General features: G+C 45.1%; 2 protein-coding genes across 4 annotated transcripts in view; one reads left to right on the top strand and one right to left on the bottom strand.

Annotated features, from left to right (window-relative positions):
- Window positions 1-1040: 1040 nt before the first annotated feature.
- On the bottom strand, window positions 1041-3091 carry LOC4333209 (protein CONSERVED IN THE GREEN LINEAGE AND DIATOMS 27, chloroplastic). The gene is made up of 7 exons (XM_015773042.3): window positions 2793-3091; window positions 2453-2605; window positions 2164-2241; window positions 1876-1971; window positions 1696-1731; window positions 1435-1592; window positions 1041-1362 (listed from the first exon to the last, which is right to left on the bottom strand). The coding sequence occupies exons 1-7, from the start codon at window positions 3045-3047 to the stop codon at window positions 1200-1202; spliced, it is 939 nt and encodes a 312-aa protein (XP_015628528.1). The 5' UTR covers window positions 3048-3091; the 3' UTR covers window positions 1041-1199.
- A 2200-nt stretch (window positions 3092-5291) lies between these two features.
- The window catches only part of LOC4333210 (uncharacterized protein At2g23090), a 43545-nt gene continuing 25488 nt past the window's right edge, over window positions 5292-23348 (top strand). For 2 of the 3 annotated variants that reach the window (XM_015775718.3, XM_015775716.3), the window contains exons 1-2: window positions 5292-5506; window positions 5629-5669. In XM_015775718.3, coding sequence (XP_015631204.1) covers window positions 5434-5506; window positions 5629-5669 — 114 coding nt within the window. In that variant the 5' untranslated portion in view covers window positions 5292-5433. Of the gene's footprint in view, window positions 5507-5628; window positions 5670-14024; window positions 14128-23348 lie in introns of all 3 variants that reach the window. The other variant, XM_015775717.3, reaches the window with a different exon arrangement.

The following is a 23348-nucleotide window of genomic DNA, read 5'->3' on the forward strand; positions in this document are numbered from 1 at the left end:
TCTCGGCCTACTGCACTACTACCTCGGCATTGAGGTGAAGCAGAGCACGAGTGGAATTTCGCTCAGCCAAGGAGTTGATGCTGCCAAGATCCCGGAGAAGAGCGGCATGGAAGGGTGCAATCCATGTCAAGTGCCCATGGAGGCACGGCTGAAGCTGAGCAAGTTCAGCTCGGAGCCGTCGGTCGACGCGACGATATATAGAAGCATCGGTGAGAGCCTGAGGTACCTGGTTAACACCCGTCCTGATCTCGCTTTTGCTGTTGGGTATGTTAGCCGATTCTTGGAAGATCCACGAGAGGACCATCTCGCTGTTGTGAAGCACATCCTGCGCTACGTGGCAGGAAGCAAAAATTGGGGAGTTTGGTTCAGCAGGAAGGTTGAGAAGGAGGCGCACCTGAGGGTTCAGTGACAGCGATTACGCTGGTGATGTCGATGCTAGGAAGAGCACGACAGGGGTGATTTTCTTACTCGGCAGCAGCCCAATCACCTGGCAATCTATGAAGCAGAAGGTGCGGGCACAGTCAAGCTAGCTGTGAGGTAGAAACATCGCAGTTGCAAATGCTGCTTGTCAGGCATTGTGGCTTGCTCGTTTTCTGGTAGAAGTGCAGGGATCGGCACTGAGAACACCGATGCTGAGGGTGGACAACAGGTCTTCCATTTCCTTGACCAAAAATCCATTACTCCATGGACAGAGTAAGCACATTCAAGTGAAGAATCATCTAGTCTGGGAGGCTGCGGAAAATGGCCTGATCAATGTGGAGTTCATCAAGAGCGAGGAACAGCTGGGCGACATTCTGACAAAGCCGCTGGGCAAGACCAAGTTCCATGAGCTGTGCTCAAAGATCGGCCTCATCAACATCAGTAGTGAGCACAACAAGGCTTAGGAGGAGATTGTTAAGAATCAACCTTGTGTGTTGATTAGTAGTAGCTCTATATTATAGCTTTTCATTTTTAGGTGCATGTTAATGTTTCAGCAAATTAGTAATGTTTCAGCTTTTTTTTTCTCTTTTTTGCAAATGTTGCGTCGATCAAGCATCCAATAAATTAAGCATTTATCTATCTGTCCCATTAACGCAACCAATGGTCACAAAATTTCGTTCCGATTACACAGTTGCGGAGGCTTCGCATGCCAATCTGCATATATCAGGATTCAGGACACACTGCACACCGTATCCGTTGGGTAATACAGAAGTATTTTGTCAGTTGAGCAGGTCGTCCCACTTGCAGTACTGCCCGCCGGCGAGCGCCCGGTAGTAGCGGTCCCTGCAGTAGACCGGCCGTCCGTCGGCGGCCTCCGCGGCGGCAGCGGCGAGGTCGTCGTCTTGCCTCACCTCCACGGGCAGACGCAGCAGCTCCTCCCTTCTGCATGCGCAGGTCGTAGGTGAGAAAATGGGCGCAGCAAACGATCGATAAGTGAAATGCGCGGGAAGGCACCTGAGACTGGGCTTGGAGGAGGCAGCGGATGGTGGTGCGTTCACGGAGTGCAGGAAGTCCTCGACGGGGGCCGCGAACGCGAACAGCGACACCGCGCCGACCAGCAGAGCGCCGGTGCCCACCAGCGTCTGCTTCAGCAGGTTAATCACCGGCTTTACCTGAAGAATTCAACATTAGATATCAATTACAGCTTATGTAGTTTTTACTGTTGGCGAGGCATTCCCAGATCACGCTGAACAACAACTAGACGATTGCTAGTACCTTGTAAGATCCCAAGAGCCTGTCACGAGCCAATACCTGAAAAATTTATAAAAAGAGAAAGGGATGTGCTAATGTGAACATTGCAGTTGCAGGTTTTCATGAAGGTACAGATAAAGAATGCAGAGGGTCCATATTTTCTAAACAAATCCAATCCTTGCTTAATTTCCTTTAGTAATTTACCTCTGGTGGCTTGACCCACATTTGGCCGTCGTACCATCCGGTTTCTTCGTACGGCACAACCGCCGACAACAGCCTATCACCAACGTAGCTCCAACCCTGTTACGTTATCAGCACTGATCAGAAAACTAATTAATCCTTCTGGAATGTTTGTTCAAATTTCTTGACCATTTCCTGCTTTCGTTTCATTTTTAAGCTGATGAGAGGTAACCTGGGATATGTACTATTTGTCAATTAGTTAGGCATCAAGTTAACGTTCCAGGATTCTCTTAAAGCGTTTGCCGAGCTTACCAGATAAATCCGGAGAACGACCAAAGAGACGAGGAGCAGAGTTCCAATCCCAGCTGCTAGCACGAATTTGAGTGGATCCTGCAGGACGAAATTTCCAAGTTACTAGTATTAATTGTAAGGACAGATACACGGTCACAGTATCATCTTGACTCAAATGATCTCATTTTGGTAGGATGTTTTATTTTCTGTTACAACTGTGTTCTATTCTTGCAGTCAAAAAAAAAGGGGGGGGGGGGGGGTTCTATTCTGAAGGTGAAAGTACATATCTGAAGATGATGAGTTGGCATACCTTTCCTGGACTGAAACTTGCAGCTGCAATGGGCGCGGCGAGCACCGTGAAGGTGATCAGCCACAGGCTGCCTAGGCGCAGGAAGAATGACCCCGGGCTCAGCTCTGCCCACGAGTAGAGTACGCTATCCTTGAGGGCGGAGTACTCGTTCACCTGCACAACCATCACCGGATTAACAGGTCAATCTACTAATTAATCCACTGCTCATCCTTATAGGTTGTAATCCTTAATCGATTGCTGATATATAGTGAAGTAGGTACTATGCTCAGCAATCTACTGAATCGATTGCAAAAGCACAGTACTATGTTATCCCGTTAACTGAATACAAGTGAAGTAGTACCGGTCTTTGCTCGAAAGGGACTTGGATCTCCAGCCCGGGGTCCCAGCTCGGAACGCCGCCGGCGAAGCCGCTACGGCTGCCTTCCGGCTCCTCCTTGAGCGCCATCGTCACCGTCACGGCGCTCCTCGCCGCCCTCCGCCTCGCCGTCGTCGTCGACGCGCCCGTGCGACCGACGAGCTGGGGTGCGTCATGGCTGCGCGGTCGCCCAAGGAGCGCCGCCGGATGGACGGCGACGGCCTTCAGCCGGAGCAGCATGGACACGATCGATCGATCGAACGACAAAACCGCGAGAACTCCCTACCGGCCGGTGGCCCGGTGTGTATATGTGTATTACTACCGGTCACGTACGTGTTATCCTGCACGGTTTACCGGTGGGGGCGGCAGCTCGTCTCGTAGCCTCATAGGCGCCTTGCATCTTTTACGTGGCGCTGGTGGCACCGTGGCACACGGGCGACGGATTTGTGTGGCTGTGGACTGTGGCAAGCGGGTGGGCATATGGTCTGGTCCGGAAGAGGCTGCCAACGCGTGGCGGGCGGGGGCGTGGCACATTGCCGGCTCGGTCGAGCGCGAGCCGGCGCATGGCGCGCATGTGGCAAAGCCAAATATAGTTACTACCGGTTACTGCGCCAGCCAGCCTCCAGGTAAATATCTCGGGCTCTCGGCTGCGTGGGTTATGGCGCGCAAGCGTTCAACTGTCGAGTGTATGGAAGAAAAACGAAATTCTGAATTGCTTTTAATGTTAGATTAGAATGAAGCTTTGGTAGATTGGTTACACTTAAATTTGGCACGTAGATTTAAATTAAAGAAATTGTCAAGATTTGAAAAAATCACGGGTTTTCTGCACAGGGCCGGTCTGACCACCGTTTGTTGGCCGGTCAGACTGTTGCTTGAGGGTCGGTTTGACCGGCGGCATGTGACCGGTCAAGTGGTTGGTGACTCTATAATCATCGTAAGGCGTTTAGGTGTCCGATCGTGCTTGTCTACTTATCAAAAAGAAGTTGCCAACACGATTTTTGATAACTCCGCTGGGGACATCTTCATCAACATTATGACCAAGCTGGAGATGATCCTACCAATATCCTCCCCATCTCATTGGAGGATTTGTATGAGGAGCAAAGACGGGAGATTGAACAACATCTAAAGGCGACACAAGAGGCACTTTTGGCGGGATGCTTCATCAATACTCGTCAAGGAGTTGTTGGTAAGCCCGGTTCTACACCAAAAGTCACTGTCATGAGGTAAGCGGTGATGATATTATTCTTCCGATTCAAAAGCTTGTAGCAAGTTCCGTAGATAAAATCGTTAATGCTACTTTTAACAATAAGCTTGAGCATACTATGACTTCTTATTTTGATAAGAGGATTGTATCTTTTATGAATTCCAAATTCGGTTCTCATGCGATCAATTTGCCGTCTACTTCTGTTGCGAGTACTAGCCAAGCTCCTATTCATCACATATTAGCAAAATCGATGGGCGACCATGCAACATGCCGGGAGTGAAGATTCTAGCGCTGCGGCCGATCTACCCGGACATCATGCATGTCCGACCGCCTAGTTGCACGGTCTGACCAGTGGCTCTCTCGCCGGTCAGACCACACCTCTGATGACCGGTTAGATCGGGCCTTGGGCCGGTCAGACCGGTGGAATTGTTCCTGTCCATGAGGTAGATCCAACCACTAATAATTCTATTGAAATTTCTTAGGATTGCCTTAACCAAAAAAAAAAAGAATGGTTCTCAATATGAGGTTTTACCTCTTGGAAATATTCATCTGTGTCAATCTCTCTTCTAACTCCTACGTTTTTTTATGCTTCATCTAAAAGATCATTCATGCAATTTTTATTTTTTTCTATCCATAGGATTTTAGGTGATATGGCACTCAAATCGTACATTTTTCCTATCATTGTATATAAAAGTCTTGCGTTATAAAGGTGCCCTAATATTTAATTTTGCATTAATTTGATCAAAGCAGTTGTATTGTTGTGAAATTTAATTTGCTCTTTGACCCTCATCGTCTTCACTGTACAAAATCAGTTGCTGCCAAAATTTGAATAATTTTAAAACCTAATTTTAAAGTATTTTTCTCAAAGTTTATCTTTTAACATTGGTATTTAAATCCCTACAAACATATATATAAAAATTCTACTCATAAATTATTTTTTTAATACGTCATACGGCGTATTTTCAGCAATTTTTGATAAAAAAGATGGGGCCCTTCTTTTTCATTAAAGAGCAGTGTATGCTCCTACTTTATCTTTTTCACAGGGAGTAAGATATGCCTTGTTTAAACTTTTTCTTTAAACTTTTAACTTTTTCAACACATCAAAACTTTCCTACACATATAAACTTTTAACTTTTTCATTATATCGTTTCAATTTCAACTAAACTTCTAATTTTAACGTGAAAAACACACCCATAGACGGCCCAGTTCCTTCGACAACCCCGAAAACAAGGCATCCGCACCCGCATTAAAAACGCTATTTCTTTCACTCCGCGTCCCCCACCTTTAGAGGTCTGCCATCCCCCAATCCTCCCAAGGCCGTGAACCACAAACCGACGAGCACAGCGGGCGCGAGGGCGGCCGGCGCCGGGCGGAGCACACGCCTCTTTCACACCATCATCGCCAGCGCCGGATCCATCCACGATGGGCGGCGGCAACGGGCAGAAGTCCAGGATGGCCCGCGAGCGCAACATGGAGAAGGCCAAGGGCGCCAAGGGTTCGCTTGCCCCCCCCCTCCCTCGCTCGATCTCTCCCTGTTGCTGTTCTTTCTTGCCATGCCTGTTCTTCCTGGAAGGCGTTGATTTTGATGGATCTGTGGTTCCTTCTGTGCTTGTGCAGGGAGCCAGCTTGAGACCAACAAGAAGGCCATGAACATCCAGGTATGCCCTCCAGATCCGTTCTCTTTGATCTATGTGTATAGTCTTCCTGATTCACTCTACTTAGGTTGGGTCATGCTAGTTTCTTGGCTTGATGGATGCATGTTGTTTTAACTTCAATTGGTTCCTTCCCTCCATGTAGGATGAATGTGCGTATGATTGTTTGGCTATTTAAGATGCCTTTTCTTTTCCTTTTGTAGTAGCAAGATAAATACGAGTATAACTTTACTTTGTCCGATCTACATTCTTTAGTTGTCAGTTCTAATCTTCAATTGGCATGTAAAAATTGGATGAACTGTAAAGTATGTTGACAACGAACACCCTTGAATGTGACTTGGTGAAACAGGTTGCCTTCGCCATTCTAGTAGTTTACAACTGACTGTGTCACTAGTAACTTATTGACGCATCACACTATCTTCGTGTTAGTATTGACATTAGCTTCAACATGCCTAAAAAGAAGCTTCAGCGGGTTTCTGTTTTCCTGCTGAAGCGTGTAGTTCATTATCCTTGTCGGTAACTGCTTGTTGGAGACTTGTGAGTGCGTAAGTGAGCTTTTTCCTACTCCTACTAGATATGTATAATTGAATTAAACTAATCCCACTGAATTAATCTAGAAAATTTGTTTAGCATCAGTTGCGTGTTATGGCAAGCTAGTTCTGGTTTACTGTTTAAGATGTTGTTTTGCCCCTTTTGCTACAAGATAGAGATAACCTTACTTTGTTCAGTCTACATTCTTTGGTTGTCAGGTTTTAGTTTTTGATTGGCATATAAAAATCTGATGAACTGTGTTGGCGGATGGCATGAGGCCCTTCGACCAAATTTGCCGAAACCCGTGGCGAAGGCTATGAACCAAGGATGATGCGAGGCGAAGGGTCGCGTGAGTACCTGCCGAAGAAGGACGACTTCGCCATAGCCAGTTTGCCCTGGCATCCAGCGAAGAAGGACGGCTTCGCCATGTCCAGTTCGCCCTGGCATCCAGCTCGAAGAAGGACGGCTTCACCATGTCCAGTTCGCCCCCGCAAAGGCCGAAGAAGCCTTTTCGGCCCATCAAGCTTAGGGGCTATAGGGCCGACGGTCGCCTGACGGCCCATCAAGGGCCCATAAGTCCTCTTGACATTATGTAACCCTATAAACGTCCCTTTCATAAGGGCAACCATGTAAATTCCCCCGTATAACCTAAATCCTAGTAGTAAGAACCTGTAATGGGGCTATAAATAGTCCCCTAGGGCCATGTAATGGGGGATCCCAAGAAAAATTCAAAATTTAATACACTTCGTTTCTTTCCCAACCATTGTTGAGTAACGACGTCTTTCGACGTATGCGGTTGTCGTTTCGACAACAGCTGGCGCCGACCGTGGGGACCTCCGAGCGAAACCACTGAGAGCGAATGCCACCGAAGAAGGTCGCGAAGGAGAAGGTTACAAGGCGAAAGGAAAGCGACACCGGAGTGGGCATGGCCGCCGAAGAAGGAGCGGAGCCTTCGGCGTCGGTCGCCGAGGTTGGAGGGGCACCGTCCGCTTTGGCGACGGCACCGTCTCCTTCGGCGCTGGCACCGTCCGCTTCGGCGCCGGCACCATCACTGCTGCCTTCGGCCCGTGCCACCTCTGAGCAGGCGCCGAGTGTGAATGACGTGGCGAAGGCGACCGCAGTGGCGAGGGCACTTCAGACCAGGGCGGAGATCCTTTCGACAAGTCAGCTGCTGGTCCCCCAAGCTGCTCCGTCGCAGCCAGCAGCGGCCCAAGCTGCGCTCCCTGCCATGCAAGTCCAAGTCAACTCCGACCCTGAAACACAAGCCGAAGCCGATATGGAGGCCATGCGGCAAAACATGGCATGACTCCAAGACATGCTTCGCCAAATGCAAGAACAGCAACAAGCGTACGAAGCGGCAAGGCGATCCAAGGTTGCTTCGGCACCGATCCTCCAGTATTCGGCAGGTTTTGTCCCACCTCAAGTCTATCCGCAAGTGCAGCCCAAGCCCGCTCCGCCGCAAGTCTTGCAGGCACCAATGTACTTTGTCGGACAGCCGACAGTGGCAGCAGTGCCCCAAGCCGCGACCCAAGTACAGCCTCAGCCACTTGGCCAGCTGTCGCAAGCCGTAGCAGAAGGGGCTTCGGCTCTGCAGGCACAATTCCAAGCTTTCCTCCAGCAAATCAATCAGCCCCACAACATTTCGAATACAGCTCCCTCAACTCGTCCAGAGGGGAATTCAAGTCAAGGTGCGCTCAGTTGGTTGCCGCCGAACCAGCCGAATCTGGGGACTTCGCCGTGGAGTCAGGTACCTCAGTGCGACTTTACCAATACCGCTCAGGCGCAAACCGTTCGGTCGCAAGCACCAACACCAGGCTTCGGAACAAGCCAAGCACCATCCCAGGTCGCCATGACGTGGTCGCAGCTAGTTTTCGACCCATCCATGGCGGCTCAGCAAGCATCACCAGTCGGAGCTAGGCAGCCAAACGCCATGGCTCAAAATCATGCGCAAGCCGTAATTTCACCTTTCGCCACGCCGTACCCACAGCAAGGCACCGCAGGCAGAGCGGGAGGCGAAAAGGGTCTGCCGCTGAGTGGGGGAATCAAGAATCGCCCAATTCCGCCCCAGTTCAAATTCCTTCCCGTCCCACGCTACTCGGGCGAAACTGACCCGAAGGAGTTCCTATCCATCTACGAGTCCGCGATTGAAGCGGCTCATGGTGACGAAAATACCAAGGCAAAGGTAATTCATCTCGCTCTTGACGGCATTGCCCGTTCTTGGTATTTCAATTTGCCAGCCAATAGCATTTACTCATGGGAGCAATTGCGCGATGTTTTTGTTCTTAACTTTCGAGGCACTTACGAGGAGCCGAAGACGCAGCAACATCTGCTCGGCATTCGCCAAAGGCCGGGAGAGTCGATAAGAGAATACATGCGTCGCTTCTCGCAAGCCCGGTGCCAAGTTGAAGACATAACCGAGGCATCAGTCATAAATGCTGCTTCGGCTGGTCTGCTCGAAGGCGAACTCACAAGGAAAATCGCCAACAAGGAACCACAAACACTCGAGCACTTGGTTCGCATCATTGACGGTTTCGCAAAGAGCGAAGAGGATTCCAAGCGACGGCAAGCCATACAAACTGAGTACGATAAAGCTTCTATTGCCGCTGCTCAAGCTCAAGCACAAGTTAAAGTTGCTGAACCACCTCCCCTCGCGGTTCGCCAGCCTTAAACGGCGATCCAAGGACAGCCGCCAAGGCAAGGTCAAGCTCCCATGACCTGGAGAAAGTTCAGAACCGACCGCGCGGGCAAGGCTGTGATGGCCGTCGAAGAAGTGCAAGCCCTCCGCAAGGAGTTCGACGCCCAGCAAGCGAGCAACCATCAACAGCCGGTTCGTAAAAAGGTTCGAAAAGACCTTTACTGTGCCTTTCACGGACGCTCTTCGCATACCACAGAGCAATGCCAAAACATCAGGCAACGTGGCAACGCGCAAGATACTAGATCACAGCAAGGAACAACTATAGAAGCACCTCGCGAAGCAGCCCAAGAACAAACACCCCCGGTCGAACAACGTCAAGACGCGCAGCGAAGGGTAATCCAAGTGATTACGAGGGCTGACCCGCCAGGCCAATTATCCAAAAGGCAGAAAAAGATGCACATCCGAGCGGTCCACAGCATCACTTCGGCGGGTAAGAGGGCGCCACAGTATGTGAACCAGCTGATCTCTTTCGGGCCGGAAGACGCCGAAGGAGTCATGTTCCCGCATCAAGATCCGCTGGTAATCTCAGCTGAGATAGCCGGCTTTGAAGTCTGGCGAATCCTGGTCGATGGAGGGAGTTCGGCCGACGTTATCTTCGTCGAAGCATATGCTAAGATGGGGTTGCCAACCCAAGCTCTTACACCAGCACCAGCGTCGATCCGGGGGTTCGGCGGAGAGGCAGTTCAAGTTCTTGGCCAAGCACTTTTGCTGATAGCTTTCGGCTCGGGAGAAAACAGACGCGAAGAGCAAGTACTGTTCGACGTCGTTGACATCCCGTACAACTACAATGCCATCCTCGGCCGTGCGACCCTGAACAAGTTCGAAGCCATTTCCCACCACAACTATCTCAAGCTCAAGATGCCCGGCCCAGCGGGAGTGATAGTGGTTAAGGGGCTTCAGTCTTCGGCCGCGTCAAAAGGCGATCTAGCCATAATCAACAGGGCTGTGCACAATGTCGAAGCCGAATTGCACAGCCGGCCGAAACACGTGCCAAAGCCAACCCCGCATGACAAAATAGTAAAAGTGCAGATTGACCATGCCGACCCCGCAAAGCTCGTATCACTGGGGGACGGCATGGGCGAACAAGAAGCTGAGGGCATCCTAGCGGTGCTCAAAAAGAACATTGATATTTTCGCCTGGAGCTCCGATGAAGTGGGGGGGTGTTTCGGCAGACCTCATCATGCATCACCTGGCAGTCAAGCCGGATGCCAAGCCAAGAAAGCAGAAGTTGCGTAAGATGTCCGCCGATCGTCAATAGGCAGCAAAAGCCGTAGTCCAAAAACTACTCAGGGCTGGGGTTATTCAAGAGATCGACCACCCAGAGTGGCTGGCGAACCCAGTACTGGTGCGGAAGTCAAACGGCAAATGACGCATGTGTGTAGATTTCACGGACCTGAACAAAGCATGTCCAAAGGACGATTTCCCTTTGCCGTGGATCGATCAGCTCATGGATTCAACAACTGGGCGAGGATGCCTAGCATACTAAATGATTGACACAATTCATGCTATGTTACTCCTTTCGTCCCATTTTAAGTATAGTTGTGAGAGTTTCTGTGTTCAACGTTTAACCTTTCGTCTTATTTGGAAAACTTACGAAAAAATTAAAAAAATAAGTCACACAAACAATAAAAAATACTAATCATAAAAAATCAAATAAGACGGATGGTCAAACGTTGAAAAAAAAACTCATAATTATACTTAAAATGAGATAGATAGAGTAGTTGTCTTTGGCAGCCTGTAGCTCGGCAGCTTTGTTTTGCAACAGAATGAGTGTAAGTTGCATAGATGATGCAGGAATTCTGAAATGAGCTACTACTCTGTCCCCTAAAAAGACAAACTCTAGCTACGAATTTGAACACGCATGTATCCAGGTTTGTAGCTAGGATTAGACTCTTTTTGGGATGGAGGGGGTAGGTTACACCCCGAGTACGTATGCATGGTGTTTTGGTGAGCGAAATACGTAGTCAAAGTTCAATCCACATCCAAAAATGAGCTAGTGATGATGGTTATGCTCAGTAGATACGAGCCAAGGTAAATGAATGATCATAATACTCACCTTGGTTAGTGTGACAAGATAAAACTGTCACGTCCGCACTATGTAGCGTGTCAGTGTTGTTTTGTTATGTCAGGCAGGCTGGTGTGGCCAAAAAATTCAGATGAGTTTATTATTAAAATTAAAAAATAAAAAAGTTCAAAAAATAAAAAAAATCAAAGCTAATACAGGGTTCAAAAACAGCATATCATAAGATCACATTATCTGCCAGTTCTATAACTTTAGTCTTATTACCAGGCAGCCGGAGCCATGATTCTCTTAAGAATTTACATGAATATCTCTCTCGCGTACGAGTTATAGTTTCTTCATGTGAAGTATAAACACCTCAAATCCTATAAATGATTAAATAGCTTAGCCTTGGAGTTTTAACCCCTAGCTACTATAGTACATAGGGCAATTTATCATCCCCCGCTTATCTCTGCATCTATGGTAGAGCAAATTGGAGGCCAATGCAAATTGATTTACGACCCTTTCTCCTTATGGCTTAATTATTCAGTTAATCTTTATGAGAAAAGGATTGAAAAACTCCCCTCAGTTAATCCCATCTAAATCCCCTCAGTTATGTCGGAGAGTGATTAACCGAACAAGGCCTAAAACTACACATGTGATAATATAGGTTATTCTAATTTATACACGAACTATAAAATAGTAAATTGGCACGGAGTAGTGAAGGCGCATGCACAAACATATCGCGTGGTGCGGCATAGATTGCTAGAAAGGTACTCACAGCTCACCAAAACACTAGATCTGGCCAGGCTGAGCACATCCGAGCTCAACACAAGCCAGGACGGTCACACACAGCTGAATAGACCTATCTTTCATATCCCAGCAGAGCAGCTCAACATGAAACATATCTGTTGCCGCTTCGGCCTCAAGCCGGTACCCTAAGCAGTGAACATCCTGGTGCCTCCCAATCCCACAATAATTCAGCTAATCTCAAGGAAGGAATCCATATATAAGCGGCATTGATTCAATCACGAATGGTAAATGGGCAGCAAATTAGGCCTTATTAATTATTTGTTTGATGCCATTCAGTGTATCTCTCATGTTTTTTATCCTAGCAGCTGAATATATATAGTGGGCAAGTGGGCAAAAATGGGCAAATGTTTTTGATCCTAGCAGCTGAAAGCTCACGAGAGAAAAGAAAAAGGTAAATGGGCAAATGGCCTGGTGGTATTAACGCTATTTACCTACTACCCAGGTTAAGAGGAATAATTATAGCGCATGTGCTCTCTATTTTATGTAATGAATGCCAGATATTCTTTTCATGTTTTTTTATGGGGAAAAAAAGAATGGAAGACAATGATACACACGTAGAGATGCTTATAATTCTCAAGTTCATAATTAGCACTGGCAATTAGAAACATCAAAACAGCACTACCGTTTTCAATTTGTTTTCTTCTTGTACAGTTGTACAATGTTTCTTAGATAATGGAATAGAATCTTGGCCTTTGCTACAATTGTACTATGTAGCGAGAGGCATACATGATCCCATAAATAAGTGATCGAGAGATTTTACAGATCTTCGTATACAAAAGACGTCATGATCAATCCAGTTGTACAAAAGCTATTAAGATCATAGTTGTACCAACACAGCAAGTACAGGAGGAGCATGCCTCTGATCCTCTCGTGGCTCTTTCTGATTTAGCCTTGTATTGCTGCCTATAGCTAGCCTGCAGCACATGCACTTGAACCTAACATTACGCGAGGTGCTTCATGGCCTGGAAAGTCCATGTGCCTCCCAATCCTATGGTTCGAGCTACTAAGGAAAAAGGAAAATAGAAATTGATACTTGTTGGCCTTAGCATGTCCAGATCACTTTACCTTGAGCATATGAAAAGGAGAAAAGCAAGAGAACTGCCCTAGGAATTAATCCCTCACACACACCTCTACTTCTCTTGCTCTCTGCCTTCTAAGGCCAACAGCCCAAGAGTGCAGAAATCTACATATACACCCATGCAGCATCACAGCAGCTGAATGTCAAATGAAAATAAGTTGTAGCTATGGCCGCAATATGAACTCGGGCTATATATATATCAAAGAATCACGGCACTGTATTTCTAATTTAAATTTGAAGGCTCAACATTCCTATGCTTTGAACAAAAGAAAAATACAGCAGCCGACCCGCTTTTAATTTGGCACTCTGAATAATGTCATGACAAGTTGCTTTTATGATTTATGTAAATTACTTTTAGGTTTTATTGAATTTTTTTAATAAATATCTAAGAAGTAATTTAGTCAAATCTAAAAGTGATATTTACATATGTGACAAAAGTAATTTAATACACATATATATTTTTATCAGAATATAATTATGTGAGATCTTATTAAAAATATTTTATTGCAACGAATACAACAATGCAATCGGATCATAAATTGGATAAGTATTGTAAGAGAAAATTCTGTAAGTTGAGAAAAAAAAGACATGCATGACCTGTAGCAAAATAGTTCTTCAGCTTGTCTGTAGACATACAGTAGTAGTTCTCTCACATATGGTCGGCGTCGCTTCTTAATCTAGTGTAGTGTGATAGGTCAAAGACGAGATGCCTCCCGATTTAGATTTTGCGTTCACGTAACATATGGTTGCAGAAAATTCACTTGGTATAGGACCAGTTAACAATTGCACTCATTTTTTTCCATTATTGTACCACCCATAAATTAAACTTAAGGAAACACAAAGGTGTTCGTTGAATTGTTATTCTCTTCCCCTTTTTACGACCTAAATCAACCTAACGCTCTTAATTCGGACATGAGCTCTGCCAGCTACCTCATGTGCTAGAGCTCTGCAATTCAGCCTAAGCCTAAGCCAGAAAGATCATTTTGGTTTTTAAGCATAGTAAGTTAGTAACACAAAAGTCACACATACAAGTCGACTTCCTTTAAACAGGAAGCAATAAGCAAACTTAACATTTCGCATACTGCATGCTAATTTCTTTTAGTAAGACACAAGGAAAAAGATGGATCGAATCCTTTCAGATCTTCTACGTAGCAACGTGAAAATCACAAGGCAATATTCATACCCAGGCAAACAATCAGAAGACAGAGCAACCTCAAAAGAAACTGACGATTGCTTTACTTCCAGGCTACAGCTGACGAAAATTTCCGTCCTGATTGCTACTGGTGGAGAAGGCACCGATCTGATGGTGATTGTGCTTTCAATTCTCTTCGCCTGCGCAAAATCCAAGGTAGCAGGCATACTTGAATTCCTGATACATCCCAAGCCCCAGAATTCTTGCCAGAATTATATTGAGAACCAAACTCATGCCTGATTCCATGGCCTTGTGTATGCATCATGTAGGCATCCAACTTCCTTCTGCATCAATTCCTCTCGGTGTGTGTGTGTGTGTGTATATGGTGTTCCTTTAATGGCTCATCACTTAACAAGGCTATGGAGAATTTTAACACTGACTGAATCATGTAAATTGTAAAAAAAAATGCTTATATAGGATGACACACCGATTTCGGATGACTGAAATCTCAAGCCAATCCTCTGCATACATTAGCACCTTTGAAAATCGTAATATATGTCAAACATACCAAGTGGTCACTTAAGACTGGTACAGGAGAGGAATGTGACATATTACGATGTTAATTAGCTGAGAGAGTGAAACATTCATGGTCATTTTATTCGGATCTACCTTGGCTCGCATGCAAGTGAAAATGAACCACCCGTCTTCTCGGGGCATACATCGCAACGTGCTGCAGCTATATCCTAATCAGAATCGGCGCTAACAAGAGCTGGGTTTGGAGAGAAGTTGAGTATAGTGCATTGGGATCGTCTGGTAGTCACACTGAGTTGATGCTACGGTTAGCTTCGGTTCCCGGTGCATCCCAATCCTATGGCTCATGAGCACAGCTTCTTTCTTTCTTTCTTTCTTATCCCTGCACATCTCGTGAAAGCTGAGTCTTCATCACATATTGTGCAGCATTTAAGGTAGTATTTGGTTGGTGCGATGGAATGGGTTGGGACGGGACGAACCTGTTTTTCGTAGCGTTTGGTTGGGGGATAGATGGGATGGGTTGGTCCCTTTAGAAGAATATTCCCCTCAGATCCAAGACCAAATCATCCAGCAAAAACGAGTGGATGAGTTCGTCCCATCTGGGTCGGATGCACGGCGTGAGAAAAGCTGCTTCGCTCCGCGTGCTCGTGCGTCCGTCCGCTTGCTCGCTCGCCGGTCGCGCTCCTCTGCCTGTCAGCCTGCTTGCCTACCGCGCCGCTCCTTCATCCGCTGGCCGACTTGCCGCGCTACTCCTTCTTCGCTCTCCTCCTTTGCCCGCCCGCCTGCTCGCACCGCTCCTCTGCCCGCCAGGCTGCCGTTGCGCTCCTCCGCCGCCCGCTCGCCTGCTCGCACCACTCCTCCGCCCGCCAAGCCATCATCCAGCTCCTCCGCCGCCCACCCGCCGTCTAGCTCCTCCGCCGCCCATTTGCCTGCTCGCATGCTCGCGCCGCTCCTCCACCCGCCTGACTGTCGTCACACTCCTTCGCCTGCATGTGCTCCTCCTCTGCCCGCCCGCCTGCCCGTCCACTCATGTCACTCCTCTGCCTTCTCGTCGCCGGCTTGCTTGTCTGATTGGGATCGTCCCATATCCTACAAACACTACAAGAAACTATTTAATCTGTGACGAAATTTTCGTGATGTTTTTAGAGATCGTCACGGATATTCGAGAGTATTATACTACTAGCAGAATTGATGTAAACAGTCGGTTCATAAGTACATATCAGTACTTTACGACGGAGCATTATTCCGCGCAAATCCTCCCACCTGTGTCGATCTACTACGGCTACTGCTCGGCAAAAATCTTTTTTGATACACGACTATCCTTGGATCTGCAGTATTGTATGGATAAGTTTCCAGCCGAAAGACTCTACTCGTACAGATCTGTGGCTCGATCAGTAATACCATTCTGAGAAAATCCCCTACGTATCTATGAAAGTTCACCTAATCCCTTCTATACCCCTGAATTTTGCTCAATCCCTTACATACCCCTAAATTTTAGTTTGGATCTCTTCCATGCCCTTTCCGTTAGTTGACCGTTAAATTCTTTTGAAAAAGTCCATTTTGCCTTTTCCTATGAAGAAACATAATAAATTAATGAAGTATATTGTTGGAATGTAAAAATTTATTGGATGAGACTATTATATTTATGAGTCTGTGATGCACCATATTATTTGTGACAAATTTACTTTTACATATGATATAAAAATTTAATACTTATTTATTAGTTATTAAAAGTTCTTTTATGTAGCATATGTGTTTTCATAGTAATATAACATATTTGTTTATTACTATCAGAATACATATGCTAAAAAAATAAATAAGTATTAATTTTTTATGTCATATCTAAAAGTATATTTATCGCAAATAATATGGTGCATAGCTATCTCATAAACATAATAGTCTCATATAACACATTTCTATGCTCCAACAATATACTCTATTAATTTATATGCTTCTTTATACCAAAGCGCAAAATGGACTTTTTCATAAGAATTTAACGGTCAACTAACGGTCAACTAGTTGAAAGGGCATGGAAGAGATCCAAACTAAAATTCAGGGGTATCCAAGAGATTGAGCAAAATTCAGGGATACAGAAGGGATTAGGTGAACTTTCAGGGGTACACAGGGGATTTTCTCTATCATATATGTGGAACCAATTGATTCCATGAAGAAGTTTTCTACGAGTCCTATTTTCGAACTGAAACACTGTAGACGTACAAGTCCATAATTTATCTTTACTTTAGTTAAGGATCTGCAGTTCGCACTTTCTGGGCAAAATAAAGTGGAAAAAAATTATAATTTTACCCATATACTCCTATATTTGTTGGACAATTATACCTTATACACATTTCTACTACTGTTGACTAATGTGGTAGTACTATATAAAAAGATCTAAACCCTTAGATAAACTAGATAATCGGTTTAAATTAATTTCTACTAACAGTAGAGAGCACCACGCTTTTCCCTCCCTCTCGGGATTTTGGATATATACCTGAAACTAAAATTTAGTGTACACTGGATCGATCCTAGCAAATCCTACCATGTAATACCAAGCACTAATTAACTTAAAGAATTGATATCGAAACAGAGTGTAAACAGATGAGCATGGTCATCTTTCAAAATATCCAAATCAAACTTGGTATACGTAGAGATAAGGAGAAGTGCAGGGCGCCCCTCTATTCAGTTGGGACAATCAGCAAGTTAACCACAACAGCTAGATGAAATCACCAGGATCAATCTCGCTGCGAAGCAAGATCATAAGTTTTTGGGGACCAAAGGAGTCTTCTGATCAAGATCACCCCAAGTTGGTTCGTCGTTCAGCTTCATCAGTTCCTAGTGCCGCCCAATCCTATTCTTCTTGGCCCCTGCATCTCGCGCTAGCTGTCGCATCATCAGCCTTTAGCACATATACAGAGACCATCAGCGCTAGCATGCCAACAATAACTTTGGGCACAAGTAAAAAACCAACAATTTAGTCTCCGTTATGTAGGTCAAAACGCAAATCTAAGCATGTGTTTCGTGTCCAAATTTACCCGTGGACCGCTACTATTTGGAGACATGCTAACTCTCCAAACATGTATGGTCACATTAATAGAAAAACGATTTTTATCAACGTTGGCTTTTTATTTTTTTTCAGGCGGACCAAAAAAAATATCCTCTTATAACCGTTTGCGAAAATAGCTAAAGAACCTCTAGATTTAACCCCGCCTGTGAAAATCTAGACGGACCTCTTAAGGGGCCCGCCTGGAAAATTGATTTTCGCAAGTGAAACTTTATGTGGTCCACCTACGAAAATCATGCCTACAGATCAACCTACTCATTCCCCTCCTCCTCTCTCTCTCATCACGCATTGGCTAGGGAGAGGAGTGGCGTCGGCGCCTTGGCGACGGCTCCGAGGAGGTCCGCCTTGGTGACGATGACGGTGCCGAGTCCTACCGCCGGCTGCGATGACGACGACAATGCCACTTGGATCTGCCGTCGTCGGCTCGCCTAGGCGCGCGGATCCACTGCAAGCTGGCCTCGGCCACGATGATGATGACTGCCGCAACGACGACGGCGTCGACGCCTGGGTCCTGCCACCGGCTGTGATGACGACGACGACGCCTTGATCCGCCGCCGGCTCACCCAGGCGCGCAGATCCACCGCCGGCTGACCTCGGGCACGCGGATCCGCTGCCGGCCTGCCTCGGGTCGTCGTCGGGAGAGCAATTCCACCGTTGGTTGTCCTCGGGCGCCTAGATCTGTCACAGGTTTGTTCGTGAGCAGTGACGGCTTCGACTGGCGACGAATTTTTGTTTCGTTGTGTTGATATGTGATGAATTTGTTTACTGGATTTGAGAATTGCGATGAATTTATTGAATGGATTTGAGGATTTGATAAATTTGTTGAATGGATTTAGGGCTTTCGAATATGCTTGTACGGGGGATTTAGAATTTCCCAGGTTTTTTTTTGCGCTATGCAAATATTTTCGCAGGCGGACCTGTTAAGGAATCCGCCCGCGAAAAATCAGTTTTTGCAGGCGGCCAGTTCACCCATCTGCAAATACACTATTTTCGTGGGCCTTTGCCTATAGGCGGTTCGAGTGGCCGCCTACGAAAAGCCGATTTGTCCGACTGTAAAATTGATTTTTCTAGTAGTATCTATGATAATACTAGATAACATAGCTGATAATATGGCATTCAAACCTGCAAGAAGCACACCATAACATCTCATCATCTCCTAATTAACCCTATAACTATCTCTGCCTACCTTTATTTTTCCAACTTCTACCCTCTTGTTTTCTGTCTACACTCTTCCCAAACTGTTATGTAGAAAAGTTGTCTTAACAAATCATATAAATTTAATTCTCAAGTTATTTTAGCTGATACTTAATTAATATTCGTTAGTCTACCGTTCCGGTTTTGCATGAGGGGAAGGTTCCCAACCCCAAAAGAATGCAGCTACGGTTGTGCTTGTAGTCTTGAAAGTTGAAAGACTCTAGAGCCATATTCCTATCTTGAGAAATTTATACGTACAAACTATTATCTCTTGTGTTTGTGTTCCTGTTTTCTTCATGTGAAGTATCAACACCTCAAAACCTACAGATAATTAAACAATTCTGGCCAGTGGTGGGGTTAGAAAAATTTTCGAGCCCAGACAAATTTCACTGTAACTATCATTTATTATAAAAGTTTCATCGTCAGTTTATTCAAAAATATTATAATTTAATAGAGCTTTCGTCCGGGATAGCCCCGGTTCCGGTTGCTAGTTTGTTTAGCCCCAATCGGCAAACATGAGAATGGCTAATTAATCTCCAGGTATTGGGCGGTAGAACTCAACGGACGAACAGAACCGTAATTCCGTAATTCCAGTAGTGGTGCTGGCCTAAACACATCAAGCTCAACCAATTCAAGCCAACGGCACAAACATCGGTGTAGTTATCTGTTTTTTTTTCTGTACTGATCTGAAGAAATAAGAGTTTTTTTTTTCAAATCACCATATGCAAAGATTACATGACCTTTATCTTCACAACTAATTTTACCAAGAAAATATCACATTGGTATTGAAATATGTCACATCGGATAGGTTCTGTGCAATTCATTTACACGAAGGCAGCGACTGCATGCAGTGATGCAGATGCCCATAAACTCGAGCTTATAGGTAATTTGCTTCACCTTATTAGATACCTCGCACTGAGAAATACACGTGGTATATCAAAATAGTAAACCCCCAAATACACGTGGTATCATAGTATAAAATTTTAAACTACGATAAAGAAAAACCCAAAAACAACTCCAAAATTAGGTTATATTTTTTTTTGTTGCAGCTTATAGACTGAAGGGTAAACGAATGGGCAGAAGAAAAAGACCAATATCCACATACAGAAATGAAGAATTGACGATTGTCTTTTCTTGACTAGACTACCTACTAGTAGCTAGGTATTGACGATTGTCTTTTCTTGACTAGACTACCTACTAGTAGCTAGGTATTTGGACATAAGTAAAACCAACAATTTGATCTCTACTCTCTCATCCTTATTCTTAATAGCATTGTTAATGCATTCTCCTCCAAAATGTAGCAGGTCAAAATATAAACCTACCCCTCTCCTATCGCAAGCCTAGTAACCCTCCCAAGTATGTATGGACAGTGGAAATCATGAACAAAGTTGGCACGCCGCTTCACGCTGCGTAGCAAAAGATCCCATTGTCTCCTAATCCTATACAGCATTGCTCTAGCTACACCGGCACTTGCCGTCTCCTCACCGCGCACCATTCACTAGCTAGGCAGTGAGCAGTTATGCTCTCAAATCATGCGAACTTTGCGAAGTATGAATTAACGCCTCAAATCCTGCAGATGATTAAATAGTTCAGCACTGGAACAGTGTGGTTGAGCTGAACACATCCAAGCACGTCCCAGGCATTCACATCCATCCAAGGCCTGGTAGATCCACCTTACTGATCCATCCAAGCATAAAACCTTTCACCTGCTAGTGCTAGATCATCCTCAAGCCCGTAGCCTGAAAATCCTGGTACCTCCTAATCCCACACAGTCTAGTTCATCTCAGCAACATAATCCACAAGCGCCATTGACTCAACCACGAATGGTAAATGGGCAGAAAACAACTTCGTCTCTTGCCATTCCGTGTATCTCTCAGGTATTGCTTCTAGCAATTGGATATATATATGTATGGTTGCTCGAATGATTCCTTGTTATGTCTGAAGCTGACAATAAAAAGGCACAGCCAATCAACCGGTATTAAGGCTATTAAAATTCCATAGCTACCCAAGTTAAGAGCAGTGTTTGAAATTTCGGAACGAAATTTCGGAAATTTCGCCCCCCCCACCGAAATGCTAACATCTCACCCGAAAATTTCGGTTTTTTGCAATTTTTGTGAATTTGGTCAGATTTTATTCGAATTTATTCAAAATCCGTCAAAAATTCAAAAAAATTCGTACGAAATTTCGGTTCTATCGCTCACCAGCGGCAGAACTGCTGCTTTCGAAATTTAAAACCCTGGTTAAGAGGAATAATTGGCCTAGAATGTTTCACCAAAGAGTTGATAGAGACAAAAGCTGAAGTAATCTAAAATGCTTGAGACGCTTGCCAATGCCCTTCACTGGGGATTTCGGACACATCGGCCTGAGATTTCTAATCCTACTCTGCATGAAAACTAGACCAAAGCAAATGATCATGACATAAATACCGAAATATGTACTTGCCCAGATAATCAAACACTGCTCCTGTGTTTCTCTCCTTCTGGATGATCCGTCACAACATCAAACATAGGGAATTAAGGACAAGGCTTGCCATGAAGAACAAACATAGGGGATTAAGGACAAGGCTTGCCATGAAGAACATCTGGTAGGCCAATGATACAGTGAAATGGCCATGTGTCTCCAACTCCCACCACACAGTGTCTTCTTCATCTGGGTTCAGGGATATCTCCGGATGTTCATCAGCTGGAAGCATCAAGCATCCCATGGGATTGGTGATGTTCATCTGGAAGCATCCCATGTTCGAATGAACCCTGTTCGAGTCAGTTGGATCTCCAGAGCTCAGTGATTGCCCCCCATCTCCCACCTGAAACCTGGTTCTGGTATAAAACATGCTCAGAAATCGCTCCACTTTGTGTTCAGCCCTCGGATTGTCCATGGTCACCCAGACAAAGTAACCAAGATCACTCTCATGAGAGCTTGATCAGGAGCTGAGTTTGGAGACCATGGGAGTATTGTTGTAGTCACCAAGATGCTTCTTCGTTTAGTTTCATTCCCAGTGCCTCCCAAGCCTACGGCCGGCTAGCTCATGAGCACAACCCATCCTTTTTCTTGGCCTCTCGATCGTGCTATCTCATCAAACTTTAGAACATCTTATGCAGAATTTAAATGGGTTCTTCAACCCCTGCAAATCTGCAATGATTTATGCAAGGATGCCTGGCATACGAAATGATTCACACAATCTTGCCACAGAAAGCTTTGGTTTACAACAGAGTGATAATAGTAAGTTCTGTAGATGATGCATTCATGAAATGCATAAGAAGAAGAATGATGGGGTAATTTTTAAACTCGACTTTGAAAAAGCTTACGATAAAGTAGACTGAAGATTTCTCCAACAGACGTTGAGAATGAAAGGATTCTCACCACTTTGGTGTTGGTGGATAGATAAGATTGTCAGAGGGGGTAGTGTAGCAATTAAGGTGAACGATGAAGCTGGAAACTTCTTTCAAGGGGATCCATTATCGCCGATCCTCTTTAATTTGGTGGCTGACATGTTAGCAATCTTGATTAAAAGGGCAAATGAACGAGGGAGCTTTCATGGGGTGATACTGCATCTGGTAGATAATGGGCTATCTATCTTGCAATATGCAGATGATACAATCATCTTGATGGAACATGATCTAGAAGATGCCAAAAACCTCAAACTTGTACTAAATACATTCGAGAGGTTAGCGGGGTCTAAAGATCAACTTCCACAAGAGTGAATTGTTCTGTTTTGGTAGGGCTAAGGAAGTGGAGAGAGAGTATGTCACGTTGTTTGGCTGCGGTTCCGGTAGGTATCCATTTAGATATCTAGGGATCCCAATGCATCACAAAAAATTGTCAAACAAAGATTGACTTACAATCGAAGAGAGAATTCAGAAAAAAATAAGTAGTTGGAAAGGAAAGCATCTATCAGTAGGTGGTAGATTAGTGTTGATAAACTTGGTGCTTAGCAGCTTGGCTATGTTCATGCTCTCTTTTTTTGAGGTACCTAAAGGTATTCTCGAGAAGTTGGACTATTATAGGTCACGTTTCTTTTGGCAATGTGAAGAACATAAGAAGAAGTATAGGTTGGCTAAGTGGAGCATTTTATGCAAGCCAAAGGAATGTGGGGGTCTTGGGATACAGAACCTAGAACTACAAAACAAATGCATGTTAAGCAAATGGTTATATAAACTTTGGAATGAAGAGAGAGTTTGGCAAAACTTGTTAAGAAGGAAATACCTATCTAAGAAAACTTTGACTCATGTAGAGAAAAAACCAGGGGATTCTCATTTCTGGTCAGGACTCATGATGGTTAAGAACATCTTCCTTTCTTGTGGATCATTAAAAGTGCACAATGGGACTCAGGTCAGATTCTAGGAGGATAAATGGAACGGGAATACTCCCTTTGCTGCTCGTTACCTGGCCTTATACAACCTTGTGATAAACAAGAATGAATCAGTGGCAGTGGTTATGAGTAAAAGACCTCTAAAAGTGTCCTTTAGGAGGGCTATTGTGGGTCATATTTAAAAGCTTGGTTGGAAGTGGTCTCAAAGGTTATATCAATAAAATTGACCGAGCAAAATGGTACCTTTTTGTGGGAGATACAAAAGAATGGGCGTTTCTCAGTTAACTCAATGTACAAAGCAATCATGTACAGGGAAGTCGTTCCTAAAAAGGACATGATTTG

This window comes from Oryza sativa, chromosome 3 (genome assembly GCF_034140825.1).
Source record: "Oryza sativa Japonica Group chromosome 3, ASM3414082v1".
NCBI lineage: Eukaryota > Viridiplantae > Streptophyta > Magnoliopsida > Poales > Poaceae > Oryza > Oryza sativa.

Coding starts and splice junctions, on each gene's coding strand:
- LOC4333209 (XM_015773042.3), bottom strand. CDS start 3,047: ATGCTGCTCCGGCTGAAGGCCGTCGCCGTCCATCCGGCGGCGCTCCTT. Junction 2,606..2,792: donor TCCCTTTCGAGCAAAGACCG/GTACTACTTCAC, acceptor ATGGTTGTGCAG/GTGAACGAGTACTCCGCCCT. Junction 2,242..2,452: donor CAAGTTTCAGTCCAGGAAAG/GTATGCCAACTC, acceptor TTCGTCCTGCAG/GATCCACTCAAATTCGTGCT.